Source organism: Amblyomma americanum, chromosome 6 (assembly GCF_052857255.1).
Source record: "Amblyomma americanum isolate KBUSLIRL-KWMA chromosome 6, ASM5285725v1, whole genome shotgun sequence".
Lineage (NCBI taxonomy): Eukaryota > Metazoa > Arthropoda > Arachnida > Ixodida > Ixodidae > Amblyomma > Amblyomma americanum.
The window spans coordinates 88,771,520-88,786,967 of record NC_135502.1 but is presented as its reverse complement, the minus strand read 5'-3'; the positions used below and the strand labels follow the sequence as shown (position 1 = coordinate 88,786,967).

At 43.8% G+C, this 15,448-nt stretch overlaps 1 protein-coding gene across 1 annotated transcript in view; it reads left to right on the top strand.

Moving 5' to 3' along the window:
- Window positions 1-13,916, top strand: part of LOC144094825 (uncharacterized) — a 30,765-nt gene extending 16,849 nt beyond the window's left edge. Inside the window, exons 2-3 of the mRNA XM_077628709.1 lie at window positions 5,150-5,279; window positions 13,782-13,916. Coding sequence (XP_077484835.1) covers window positions 5,150-5,279; window positions 13,782-13,821 — 170 coding nt within the window. The 3' untranslated portion in view covers window positions 13,822-13,916. The remainder of the gene's footprint in view (window positions 1-5,149; window positions 5,280-13,781) is intronic.
- Window positions 13,917-15,448: the final 1,532 nt, after the last annotated feature.

Sequence of the window (15,448 nt, the reverse complement as noted above, 5' to 3'; positions counted from 1 at the left end):
CTCCTCCCGGAATGGCTCACCCATCGCGGCACCCACGGATGTCTGTGCGATCAATTGTGAACGCCCGGCGAATGACGCGCGGACGCCCATTCTCACGCACTCTCGAACCCCTTGGCGACCTTCTATGCGCGTCTCCTTTGTGCTCGACCGTCACGATGGTGAAGCACAATGGGCCCACACACGCAGATAGCTGGTTTCTTTTTCCTACCCATACCTGAATAGACGGGCGCTATCCGGGAGAATCCATACGGCCTATGCTTGGCAAGTTTTACCTTACACACCGCGGGCATACGCGCACACACCGACACAACGGCGTGGGTTTCCCCTCTTCCCGTATTCGTCCACGGCGTTGTCCCTAAACTTTCCCGAGCACCGCCGCCGACTTTAAATCGAAAATTTACGACGCGCACAGCACCCTTGGGAGCCGCAAGGGGAAACGTTGCCGAAGGAGGCGGACGAGGATCGGATCAAACGTTCCTTCTTTGTTCTCTCGTTATTTTGCTTATTCCCTGAATAGTATTATGCGGCCCAGAAGCAGCGTGGAAGAAGCTCGTGATCCTCAAAAAAAGGAGAGATCACAGGGGCGTTCTGGCGGGTCTGGAAAAATGAATAAAGCCGAAAGACCACTTTCAAGTTTCTCCTTTGGTCGAGATGGATAGCACCCCGTGCTGCGTCCCTGCGAAGGATCAGGGATTTCTTTACAACCTCCAGCGGGTGCACGACCCGGGGTGCTATGGGCGAATCAGGCGGCGGTCCAAGGGCGTGAGCGCGATCCCCTTTGCCAACGGCTGAGAGCTGGGGATAGAGGTGGGGGGTGGCAAGCAAGGAAGCCTTAGCGTGCATGCAGATGTCTGCGGGAGCACGGCACACGAGGCGTCCGAGGAGAGGGCGCGATGTCGCCCGCGGCAAGTTTACGGCTCCAGGGATTCCTCCGTGCGTATATACGACCTCCTCAGCTGTTGCGCGCCTTGCCTGCCGCTGCGGAAGCGTCCAGGCTCCACCCCGAGCGACGCTCTCGACTCGTTGCAGACGCGGAAGGGTGCGACTCGGGTGATGGCCGGAAGAAGAAAGGAAAGAAAGGAGGGAATCCGGACGTCCATAATCGGATTCGACGTCGCGCATTACATCAAGGCGCATAAATAACGCGAATTTTTCTGGAACGATGGCGGTGGGTGGACCTGTGTTGGACCACTCGCACACAGCGAGGAAGACTGGTACAAAGAAATTAAAAAGAAGCAATAAAAATAACGAACAATGCCCTTATACGCACATGCAACACCCTAAACCTTCGATTCCATTTTATTCGCGGCGATGAATATTGGCAAGAAATGTGCTCTCGCTGTGGACATAACGCGATCGTTATATCGTTACGACGGCGCCTTCCCGGCGCTCTTGCATGTGATCACGCTGAATTGCTTGTACCCTTACTTTTGTTTCTGATAAAAAAATAAACACGAAAAAAGCACTGCGTCGGGAACGAAAAGGGTGAAATTGAACTGCATCTGCTCCGGGCGCGCATATTGAGTGCCTGCATTTCCTTCTGGAGGCCATCAAATCTCAAAGTTGCGTGCGAAAAAAGAAAACACGTAACCCTTCTTTCCGCATTTTATGCACGAGTTAAATATTCAACCCAGATGCACGCGAGGACCTTTATGACTGCAGAAACGTGTTGCTCGTTTTAGTACTCTCTGCAGGACAATGGCGCTCGGTGGTGAAACATGAAAAGGCGTTGTTTGACGAGTATAGTCGAACTCTTAGGCATTTTGTTTCTTTCTGCACGAGCGCCAGGCAACGAACGTAAAATTATGCGTCAGGAAACGGCATATCGGCTGCGGCAGACGTGTACGCAGTGTGGCAGATGTGCGTCCAAAAGCAAACCAAGATTGGTCGCTTTTTGTGCTACTCCTATACTTGCACGCCTTGCATTGGTCTACTACTACATACTGCTGCAGACAACGATATAAATTCGCGTCAGGTTCTCTGTTCACATGCGGTCTGCGAAAATTTCAGGAAATGATATGTGCCAGTGTCAAAAGAAAGAACACAGAAATACCTTTAACGTAAAGAAACATGTCGGCTAGCGCTTATTTCAAAGAAATTGTCATAACACGAATGTGACGCATGTATTCTAAGAAGCAATGACAGGGGGACGGCTGCTTCTTCACAAATGCACGTTTAGTTAATGACATAGATATATGTGACAAAACTCAAGCGCTCTGATGAATCCGGAGCAACCGAATCTGAAACGCAGCAATTGAATGCGAATCGACCAGCGAAGAACAAGCATGCTCATGAAGGGAGCCCGACGGAAGTCGTCTTGAGTCAATCAACCAGTCAAAAGACGAAGGACAGGGAAGAGACGAGGCACACACAGCGACTGTCGCTGCGACAGACCCAAAGTGGTCTGTACGAAAACAGTTCCGAAAATTCGGCTTGGCATACACTCGCCACATTTTCATTTCCAGCAGCGCTTTCCGAGGATAAAAAGCGGGACATATACGGGGGAGTTAACTCCTGTTTTGAAACGAATTTCAATGTCCCGTATGACCCACGGAAAACGAATCTCAACTACCGCAATGTATGCATACCTACTAGTGCGGATAATTTGCTTGCAACATCGTTGTAGCCAGTGATTTTCAATCGTTCGTTAGATGCTTCAGCAAAAAAAAAAAAAAAATTCACAATTCACAATTCACATTTATTCTCAACATTTCGGAATGTTGACGGTCTTCCAGGCAAAAAGTTGTGGGGACAGCTTGACGAGGCCTGAAAGCCGGCGGCAGGCAACAGTGACATCAGTAAAAAAAAAAAAGTTATACATTACTGTTACTTTGAAAAAGACACATTTTATCATAAATTTACAAATATAAGAGCAGAAGTAAAAGCAAAATACATCAAGGCGTTATACAAGGACTAGCGTATACATGCACACGAGATTACAACAAAGACAATCATTGCACTCAAGTTAGAGATAAAGCTAACATTACTGTGTTTATAGGAAAAAAGTAAATGATAAAACGCGTCTGTGAGCACCGTGACTTTCATCATCATTGTTGCTGTGGCTTAGCGAACTTAGACTGGTATTCGGCCTGATAGAAGACGCGAATCATAGCGATTTGATATTACGGCTCTGTATGAGCACTGCAAAGAAAAGCGCAGGGTTACTAGAACATCTATCAAGCCACGCTAAACGCGTCCAAATTTCTTTGGCTAGTTAGTTCGGAAGTGACGGCATCGCACTCTTGTATAGGTCCGGAGAAATCTGCTTCTGCTTGACAGCTGCCATGCTATGGTCATGTCGGTGTTTTTTCAGTATACTTGCTTGAGTTCGGTAGGCCAGAATATGCACTTTTACTTGCTTTAATAAGGAAATAATAATAATATTAGTAGTAATAATATGATAGGTTCTATGGGTACTGTGGTGCTTAAATAAATAACAGAGAGCGCTCTGCCGCGGAGATAGTTGCCACAAAACAGCCAAAGAAATGTTCCAACCCCCTCCGGTTCGATGAGTGGTTGTTGTTGTTGTTGTGTTGTTGTTGTGTTGGGTTTAATGGCGCATAAGTAACTAAAGCTATCATGCGCCAAGCGTTCGATGAGTGGATCACGAAAAGCCGCACCAGGTCTACCAGTGAAATTACCATTACTCATCGAAAATTTAGCCATGACTATCTAAAGTTATTTTTAATACTTTGAACTTGCCGGCGTTTGTTTCTTACCTGTTATAGAAATGAAGACCACACACATGTTATTATAGATATTGTTCTAAACGCTCAAATCAGCGAAGCAAAACGTCGAAAATACTTCACTGAAGTCGCCTATTACGCGTTGATCAGCCGTCATTTAGCGCGGGGAAGCGAGGCGTATGCCGCACGCAATCAAGCAAAATTCAGTTGACGTTCATTCATTCAGTTTACATTCATTCTGCAGCCACGTGCTGCATAGCTGGCGCGATGAAGCCACGATGCGTGTGATATGAACGCTACATGAACGTCTTTACGAAAGTTTGCCCCAAGTAGACATATCCAAATGGGCACGCTATAGACTGGCCCCCTTCTGCAGCCCCAAACGTCAACATACGCCAACACCCGAAAACATAAATCCCCAATCGCTTTTAAAACTTCACTGTCAACTATTCTTCAGTATGGGAGGGGAAGTAGGCTTCCTTATAGACTTTTTAGCGGACTCTCATGGCGCACTTTATTTCAATATTCACGTTTGCTTAGACTGTAGTTGCAGCAGCTTTCCGGGACAATGCTGCCGTCGAAACTCCAACGTAAATTACAAATTTCGTCTTTTCGCATTAAAAACACTACACTTCGTTAAATACTTCACCTAATGCAAAAAACCACATTGAATACGACGCAAGGATGTACTGAAATTATGCTGATATTCAAATTTCATAAGCATATCTCTACTAAAGAACGTCTGGCAAGAAGGCGCTCTCTAAGTTTTTTTGCATCGCCGACAGCCATGCACGTAGTACAAATTCTTGTATAGCATTGATTTTTACTGGATCCAGGCAGAGAATAACCCGCTCGCCGAGACATGAATCAGCTCGACCATAATTAATTTGACATGTAAACTTCTTTAACGAATGAACCGTTGGTCGAATGTCTGCTGTGTATTGAATTGCTACAAGAAGGTACAGTTGCTATGAGAAAATTTTGGCTCTTCTTTTGTGCCGCCGTAGAAAGAGAAATGGGCACAACCTAATAGCAAAAAAGTTACTGGCGCTCTATATGCTTTAAATAAAGAAAAGTGCCTTCTGTACAGATTTAGAAATGCCACATTAGTACAATGCCGGATATCAAGAGACATCACAGTTGTGGTTTGGAAGTGATCTTGGCTCTAGCAGTTTCCTTTTGAGTCATCGCCACACTTGGCGCTAGAATTGAAGGATCTTACAATAGCGACTAGTGTGCTGGATGCATGATCTAACGTTACATCGCTTCATTTTCCCAGTTTGCGTGTACATTGGCAGGTTCAGGATTCTTGATGTCACTATTAACTTCAATGCACATCAACTTGTTATTTAAACTTTCAGTGCCTTAAGCACGTCACATGTTCTTTTTTTTTGTGTGTGGTGTAAATGACTTCAATGTACAGTCCAAGGTAACCTTGAGTTTGAAATTTTTTTTTAATGCAGGCTTTGAGCGGAGACAACGTCCAAAGGGGTCCAGGCAACCTAATCAACACTCAGGCGACGGAAGCGCCGAGAAAAGCCGGCTGCGCCGTGGAGCTTCAATGCAGCTTTTGTCACCCGTTTGCTTGTTAAAGTAAGTGCGTGAAGAGATTTCTTGAAAGAATGAATGCCGTGTCTTCGCAATGATGCTCTGTTCTGAGGATTATTCCTTTCTGAGGGAACTTTCAGAGCAAAATTTTGGCGAAAAGGGAATTCTCTAGATATCCAGACAATTCTAAGAGCCAAAATTTTTTCTTCTTTTTCCTAAGCGCTGAATTTTCCAAACTGCTCTAAGAAAAAAAAGACCCTTTTGTGTTTAATTAAGGGAATTTTCGGTTCCGGCATATAACATCACTGTGCCTTTCTAAAGACATAAGTATTAATGAATATTACTGAACTCTCAACCAAAGAAATGGGTGGCCGTTTCTCGCCAGCCCAAATAAGGAATGAGTGGAGAATTTGCCTGGAAGCCCAGGATGGCTTACCTAGCATAGATGTGTAGTTCATCACGCCGGTAGTGTGATGAATTCCGCCGTCATATATGATCAATGTTGCATAAGAGATTACTTAATAAGGGTACAGAAACATTTTTTACGACATAGTTGACAACACTGCAAAAGATTGAAAAGAGAAGCTTAGAACCACTGAAAGGCAAGCGTGCTCTGCGATAGTTTTAAAAAATATTTTATTAGCCCCATCGTTTTGTGAGCTCTTTGCAGAACTTGCTTGAAAGCCCAGGGTGGCTTATTAGCATTGATACGTAGTTCTTCACGCCAGTAGTGTGGTGAACTGGGCCATCATTTATGATCAGTGTTACATAAGAAGTTATGTAATAAGGGGACACAAACATTTATTGCGCCTTAGTTAAAAGCTCTGCGAAAGATTGCAAAGAGAAGCTTAAAAATAACTGGAAGGCAAGCGTGCTCTGCGATAGTTTTCAAAAATATTATATTGGTCCCATCTTGCGAGCTCCTTGAAAAAGCATGCTATATCAGAAAAATATCTCAATTGAATCATGAGTCAAGCACCGTCGGACTGAGGAACAGCGCTTTTGGTCGTTATCGTGATGTGCTGCAGAGTCATCATGTGCACCGCAGTAGTCATCACCTTGTGTGAAAAGCAGCAACCTTAGGCAACCCAGATGTTTCGCTTAATAATGATATCGCCCGGTAAACTGAGAGTTATATACAGCGTTATCGGAGAAGAAACACGAGACAACACACAGTGCTGACTGACAACAAAAGTTTTACTTCCGTAGCATATACATAAACATACCGGTGATACAAAAGAACATCAGAACACACACGCTGAGAAAAAAAGTATAAAACAAATAAAATTTAAAACAAAAGAAGGGACAGCTCACTCTGTAACAGTGCAATCGAAAGGGAGCTGACGCATAAATAGCAAAGCCTGATAATGTTCAAAGCTTTATTTCTCTCATGCATCTATGATGAATGCTTGCGATCCCTCACCGCAGCGTGCCCATGGCATAAAATTTTTTCCCTTTGATTTCTTGTTCAGAACCTCTGCAGTGGATGCTGAAGTGACCTGATATGACTTTCGAAATTTTACTGTGTTCTTTGAACCTTTCATTAAGTAAGCGTCCAGTCAGTGCTACATATTGCCTATACCACAGGAAAGGGGAATAGAATAAACAACAGCCTGATGACAGACGACGAAGCGCTGTTAATGCTTCGTAGTGCACTTCGCTTCCATGTCATTTTTTGTTTACGGTCGGCTTAAGACCGCCAGACGATCGGGTGCCTGGTACACATCGATAACCACTTTTTGCACAACTTTTTTCAGGTTGTGTGAGAGGCCATACACATATGGAATCACATGGCGACGCATGTCCGATTCCGGTCATCGCGTGTTTTATTGTTAGACATCCTCTTCCTTGGGGAAGATTCAATCAGAGACGCAGGAAGTTCAAATGCCTCACCAGCAAATAGCAGGCTTTTCAGCTCTTATAGAAAGCTGGTATGCTGTCTGTGGGCGCGGGATTTTGTTATTGAGCGTTTTAAGCACTGCCCCTTATGACTAGCTTAAAATGCCATGACCTATGGGGGAGCAGAGACATAATACATCGGGGCTTGACGGCCCAGCAGACATGTGCGGGGGTGAAGTGCCTACATCCGAACGCCTAGAAATTTGACGCGGCTGCCAATAGGAACTTCGTGAGGGATTTGATGCGAGGCAAGGCAACCAGAGCAAGCGAAACTTCATCAACCAGTTGTGTTTTAGCGCAGTTAAGAAACACAACGTAAAAGGGTACCTTGTTGAGCTAATCGGTGCATATTGAACAGATACAGGAACTTCGTCCTGTCTCAGTTGCGCTGTTACTTTAGCTGTCGAAATTCAAGGTAATCCTTGAGAAACCTGAAGGTTCTTACAGCTTTCGTTGTATGAAGATGGTCACTGAGGACGCGATAGACACCTGGCTAAACTGTCGATCGATACACTCACTGACATTCGTTAGTAGTTCGTCATGAGGGATCGAGTACAACAAATTTTTCATATCATCGGAAAATGCTAAATGTCTATGACCATGTTTAACCAGGCAGTAAGTTAGAAGCTCGCAATTTTCTACCTGGAAAGGATTGTCTACGGACATTAATTCGAGTTTTCTTCGAATAAAATCAGCGGGGCCCTTCTTCCACGTACCCCGTTCATACACTTACGCGCGATGGACGGTCACTGTTGTGTGTCTTGGCAGAGAAAACACGTTCTGACAAAGGTTATCTTTAATCGTGATGTCTTCAGCTAGCTTTGTAAGGTTGCAATCACTGCGAAGATATAATGCGCCGCTTCTTACTTTCTGTAAGAACCCGTTGTTGCACTCCTTGAGCACTGTTGTACAAGGAGCTGTACCTTCTAGGGGAAGTATAATCTTTGTCGTGGTTTTTTTTTTCCCGAACATTCATTTTTGTTATGTTGTTCTCTGCGCGTGTGTTCTGAAATCAATTGGTGTCATCGGTCTATGTTACATGATATTTTACATGATGTTTCGTCTCGCGCTTTTCGTCCTTGTGTACGTGTCTCCGAAGCTCTGTCCGATTCATGATGCGTACGAGCCAACCAGCTCGCCAAAACGCTTCAAGTGAGATGAGCATTGCTTACTGAAAACGTCATGTTCATTTCTAGTGGTTTCATTTAGACACATAATCTCACTGCTTAAGGGGCACCGAGGATACAACTGACACTTGCGGTCCTTGCAGTCTTGACCAATATCAATATGAGAAATTTAAAAAATTTAAAGTAAGTCTAAAGAAAAAACCCTATATAAACTGAACACTGATATACCGGCAAGGAATGCTTGTACGCTTGTAAACAGGACACAAAAACGTGTGTTGGAGCGGACATTAAACGGTATCCTCAAAGGGTGCATGGTTTTATCATGGGATAAAAATGAGTTCTCGTCCTTGTCTGCCGAATTCAAGCTTCATAAATAAGATACAGCGGCCAGCCAATGGTTGCATTGTCCTTTGCTGCAAGCTGAACCATCAAGAACTCGATTATCTAATTCTTCCTCAATATTGACGTTATGGAGTGCCGGTACTGTGGCTCTATGTGTCGTGCTGACCTGTATAACTTAGTTTGGCATTGTTAAGAGTTCCACAAGGGACGCGACGACCTCGTCGCCAAGCATGGTTTTCCCACCGATGGCGAGGAATTTCGTGCATTGACCAGAGCCGGAGCAAACGACATCTGGGAATATATTGGAAAATATGCTAAAATAAGGGACCTGTACAAAGCAGTGTAAAGAGTGGCCAGACCACCCATGCCGTCCCTTCATATATCAATAGACCCCAAGTTTCCCCTTCCTGAACAACCCAATTCCCCAACAAATGGCCTCAAGCCTCACTTTCTAAATGAACAACTCATTCATTCATTCATTCATTCATTCATTAATTCATTCATTCATTCATTCTCACTGGACACTGTATTGAAAGATCATCAGTCAGGATATAAAAAAAAGCCTCGGAATTCCTCGGAAGTCCTCTCTAAAGCGATGTCTTACTGCGCTCCACTTACGAGTGTGCCCGCTACCTGGCGCTCCGAATTCCGTCACTATACAGGACATATTTTTTACAGCGCCCACCATTCTACCCAGTAACTTCTTGCTGCAAGGTTGGCACTCCATTTCAGTTTGCTTACTTAATAGTAACCATCGAGAAGGATAAAAAACTATTAGCTGATACTCGGTGGATCATTTCAATGGGTTAGCAGCCAAACGTTCGTTGTATTCTAGGCTGACAGACTAAGTTCGTTATATGCGAGGTGGTATGCACTGCTGCACGCAGGTTCGTTTTATCCGGGGTCAACAGGCGAAAGCACGTTATAGACGAGGCTAACTTACGAAATTTCGTTATATATGACGTGTGGTATGGTTATATCTGAGGTGGCATATACACGTAATATCTGAGGTGGCATATTGACTGAGAATTGCTCATATTGCAGTCACGTAGCAGGCATCTATAGTTGCGTCTCGGGCTTACTTGAATAAGCGCAAGTTGAAAATTGGTGAGTAATACTGGATATCAGTTCTGTCAGATATATAATAAATAATACGACACGGCAGAAGAGTATCGAGTGGCTGCAGATCTCTTGTAAGATGGCGAAAATATTGTGGTCGGTAAACGAAATGATTCCAATCAGTAATGCCCCGTGGTTTCAAGCATACTAAGGACATGAATCAGTGCCGCTATAGTTCTAATCTGTTAAAATAATAACTTCAAAAACCTGAAATATTACACGCAAGTTAGCTTGGTTTCCGTTCTCTTCAAGACAATTACCACTCTGTTTGCTTGGAGTGTCATAGCAACGCCAGACTCCATTAATCCATTTGACGGCACATTTTCGGAGAGGGTAACACGCATTAGACCGCATTAATGCCGTCAGTCAGCTTATTCAGACCTGCGCAGAGCATCACAAGCACCGGCACATGGTCTCCATAAAACCAGAAAAATGCGGCTCATGAGTGGACCGTCCACAGTCATGCAGACAGCGTGCAAGTAAACAGCTCAAAGAGCACATTAATGGTTCGAGAAAATACCAACACACGCTACACAGAAACTACAATCCTCCACAAGTGGAACCATGTAATACCAATATGGTTATCACCAGCTAAGCAATAGTCACAACTATATTTTCAGCAGGCTAAAAACTCGAGTGTCATGCAGTGAACATTACCATAATTATCCGTTTTCCACACTGTCATTGGACATGGCGGCTTGTTCACAAATTCTATCCGGAAATGCGTCCTATCATGAGCTTGACGTTCGTATCTGAGCGCTTTATCGCATTTTGGGTCCAGTACTTTCATGCAGATATTCTGTCCTGCATGCAAATGTCTGCTGACATGACAAAATGTCGGCCATTTCATGCCTGTTGTCGTTCCTGGCCTTGTGCGTGACAGGCACCACTTTCTCCTCCATCACCTTTCTTTTCTAGCGTACAGTCGACCTTTGCATATTTAATAGGTACATTCAAAGAGTAAATACAACAAAAATGCACGCCATCTGCTTTGAACAATATGGCGTGGTACTTAGGTCCTCATCTTTATACATTCCTGTCGCCTACGCATCTATTTTACGACGCTGCCGTCGAACCATAGACGGCATCACTGTAACATTAACTCCAGTCTGTACATAGGCAACGAGAATGTAAACAATTTGCTGGATGTTACCGATCGCAGGTAAAAAATGCCGCGACTCTGGCCGCGAAGAAAAATGACGTAATGAGTTAAGTGTGATAAACATTCAGCTCGAACTGCCCCAATACGTGCACGTAAGAATAGAAGCTTACAAAATGGCTGGAATTGTACTTTTCGTACTAGAAGCGCGAAATACCTTTTGCAACCCATAGATGAGTACAGCTGTTTAAATTCTAAGTGCGAACAGATACGTTTTACCGGTGTCTCAGGAATTCATCATATATGCATTCCTTTATGAGGTTAATTGGCAGTTATGTACCTGCTACTTAAGTTTCCAGGGCCAGGACGCCAGGAGATAGAGACTATCAACAATCCTATAGATTACAACTACAAGCCAGTATAAGTGAGCAAGAGCTGCTGATATCCTTTGTAAATATTTTTTTCATTATTTCGTAACAAGCTTTCACTGGGGCTTCTTTCATTTACTGAGCGAACAAGCACTACATAATGCTTTCGAATCCCGTTTCGATAAACTGTACATTTGCTATTTGTTCGCCACTACCTCCTTATATCTTAATAAGCTGGGCCACGGGAGCTATTAGGTGAAAACATATTCAGCGATGGAGGCGCGGAAATTGAATACGACTTCCATTTCTCTAAGGAACTGAGGGGACCATATATAATGGGCACCTACAGAAAATATAACTTATTTCCAAATTTACAGAAAAAGCTGTACTTTTTTTGCCGTTTGACGCGTAGAATCATTTGCGATGTTTTCGGAGTTACACTGCACAACCAAGCAGCCCGAAGAATCTTCGTTTATTGCTCGCTGCTAAAGGAGGCCTTTAGTTGTGGTAGCTCTGTTCTGTCGATTAAAGCCGTTTACATAACTCAGACATATAAGCAGACAAGGGTTAGGAAATGAGGGCCTCGTTATAGGACACACAAACGAAGGAAGCCAACAATCAAAGCCCAAAGTCTGGTAAATGCATGCGAGGCCATTTCTAGTTAAAACAATTTGGAAATTGCACTTCAGTGACAAAGAGCGGAAGAAAAAGCCAGCAGAGGTAATTTCTACATTCGATCTGCTCCTATTTTGATCAAAATAGTGCATGACAGAATGTTGAAAAACTCCAATGTACGTATATAAGCCCGCCAAGCATACCTGAAACTATTAAAATGGCTTCAGCCCGCGGAGAGATATTGCAGTGTTCTTAGTGCCTGCTCAGATACGAGATGTAATTTCAGAATTGGCGGGAAATGTTGCATCGTGCACGTCTTTAACGTATATAACGCTCCTGATCTTTGACACGCTGACGGATATTCTATGCGTGAACTTAATAAATAAAAAAAAACAATTGAATTTGGTTTGCAAGTCGAGTAACAAGATACCGACATTGGAGGAGCGTGAAACAATTATATTAAAAGGGAGCCTACTTATCTTCGAGCTTATATTCTTCGTGGGAATTGAAAGTTCCATGTCCAAACAAACACATACCCGGCTGCAGGGGCTCAGAAATCCGGCATAATGATTTAAAACGTAATTATTCGACATGAGAATATATAGCTTTCGAGTGGTAATCGGCGTCTCCAAACCCGGAAATCACACAACGTACGAGTGCTGAGTTCATGGGTAATAAATAATAAGCACGATATTAGCTAGGATGCACAGGTTTTTCTTTAAATAAACTATGGTATAATGCACTGGAATGGTTTAGAAAACTAACCATGAGATAAAACTGATGATATCTATCACATATTTCCGGAACCGTTTATCGCCGAGAGGTCATGACATTAGCTGAGATCCACAGGTTTTTAGTTCAAAAACAGTACTTCACTAGCAATCCTGAAAAAGCAGATGTCTGTCTAAAGGCGCTCAGATACCTGCAGAAATAAAATCAATATTGCCGCGACTGGGTTTCGAACCCACGGCAGCGTGAACAGATCAATTTCGCTTGCGACTGCACGAGGGCATTAGTCTTTTGCGGCAGCCGATCACGCCTCGTGTTTAACTGCAACATACTGCCGAGTTGTGCATTGCGCGTCGTCGTATTCATCAGTTTCCATCTGTGCACAAAAATCACGAAAGGAAAGCAACTGCGCATAACTGGCTCCCTGGGTCAGTGGACTCCTGAATTTGGCCAAGGTCACCCTTAAGGCCACACTCCTATTGGACGGCTGGCTCGACACTCACCCGAACTTACCCGAGCTTCCTCCCATTGGCTGCAGCTGGCGCGACGCTCCTCCGAACTAGCCCGAGCTTACCTGAGTTACTCCGAGAATTCATACAAGATTCTTGGTTTGGACCGTGTTAAGTAGTGCTTTCGCATGAAAATAGTCCTCCATATGGCGCTCAGTGAAATTCATTAAAATGTAGCATATTCTCTCAAGATGACGTAGTTGCACTGCAAACAGAACGACAAAGTTTTAACAAGGAATGGCGCAACTGTGGGCCAGACTTTTCTCGCCAAGTAAAAACAAAAATCCCCGCAAAAACCTCGAGTGCTGTTCTTGTTATAATCACGATAAGAGTCTAGAAGAACAGGTGAAATTTTTTATGCTCGTTTTCGGCAGTAATTAAACTGTTCCTTTAAATCTTATTGACAAATGGAGGGCCAGGGGAATGTTTACGTTTATTCATCACAACGAACAACTGGCGTTAAGTGGAATTGCATGGCAAGTAAACAGGTGCATACGTTAAGTTCAGAGTTTTTTTTTTATTAACCAGTCACCCTGCCACACAAGCAAAACCAAGGGCTTCAGATGTTGCTCTTTGAAGGTGGCTTCAATGCACGGAAGTTTTGAACCTGCGGGATCAGGGTAGCGAACATCTAGGTGCACTTATAAAAGCAAGGTCACGGTTTATAGATGCGTAATAATTTACATTACTTGCAGTGGTTTTTCTTACCTTTAGTCACTGTCTGTTACTTGTATTTTCAGGTTCACGCCAGGGAATGCAACGACCACCCCAGTGCCGTGAACAAGAGGGCCTCACCGAGACCGGTCACTACGTTAGTGAATGGGTTCTCACAAATCTCATCGGCAACAACCGCGACTCTTATCCGGAGCATCAGTTTGGGCACAAGGTCGAAAGAGCTTACTTTCGGATTTTGCTCGGCAGCATCGCCTTTAATACATATTTACAATCACGCTTCTGTGCAGTTAGTTGTGACAATTTATGTCGAAGTGTAAGTGTTGTGAAAACAGAATGTGATTTGAACTCCTCAAGAAATAAGGCCTGAACTGCATGCTTTGCGTTGTTCCAAACTCAGGTGTGGAACAGAGATAGGAAATGACATGGAAAAGCAAACTCAAACGTAGACGAGGAAAAGCACGGAATGCCAGAGACAATAACATAATACTTTGCTGCAGTGTAAACATAAGGTGGTAGTGCTGGGATTGAAATACTACTACAGATGCGGAAAAAAAAAAAGTTCTCGGGTTACTCATGGAAGCTCAGAAGAAAAAAAAAGATGTTTCTTGGGTCTTATTGCACCAGCTTCTTTAAAGCACATCTAAATCTTGCCATCTCCGTCATTCTCGAAGTATCCCGAGCGGTAAGAACACAGTGAAGAACACAAACTTCAATCCAGTGTCACAAGCTGAAAACATTCCCTTCTGGTAGAATCAGCCGAACTACTTGAAAATATCTCCTAATAATGTGTTCCCTTTTTGCCATACATTGTTTTAGAAGCATCAACGAGGAGAGAAGCAAAGACATGTTGTGCAGCAGTGGACTGAAAATGTGCAGTCACTGCAACAAATCAGTTAAGAACGAGACCAGTGAGATGAAACGCAAACACAAGTACTGTTCGAAATTTTAGTGACAACGAACACATCTGACTAAGCGAATTGGAAGGGAACAAAAATTAGCAGTGGCTTAGCTCGGCTATGCCAGGATATACGTAGCGAAAGCTAAGGCATAGCTTGGTTAGTCTTGGTTAATCTTGATTGCAAGTCCAGGCTAGTCTGGTTGTCTGGCGAGTTGTCATCTGGTTCGTCACGCGATTGGTCACGTGACCAGTCACGTGGTTGGTCACGTGGTGCGGTGCGACCACGGTGGGAATGCGAGCACGGCGAAACTGCGAGTTCGTGGCCAATGTGGCTTTCGCTACAAAACATTTCACGAACGCTTCTCAATGTTTAAAAACGTCACTACGCTGTCGTGTTACCACCGACTTGCGGAGCTCCCTATTAAGCAATATTAATGCACATTCAGAGAGAAGTTGCGCAAATTCCTCTTCGTATGCAGGTGTTCGCGTGGTGTGTGCAGGGCTTCGCAAATCATAAATACAGCCCACCAACATATCCCCACTACAAGGTTTATTTGATGTTATATCCTGGGTAACATCATCTAGTATCTGACACCATCCTTGTTTACAGCGATTCCTTGTTCAGCAATTCGCACCCCAGCAACGTGAATTGTGTTTTATTCTTCCTTTTAAAAATTATCAAGCTTTGTGCTTATGAGTATCGCGCGCATTAAATAATAATGCGCGTATTAGAACAGATTGTATACTCGAAACTATCGTTAGTCGAAATCACTAAACTTGGCTGGCTTGCACACAGCTAACCGAGTATCAAAATAGTATAAATGGCAATAAACA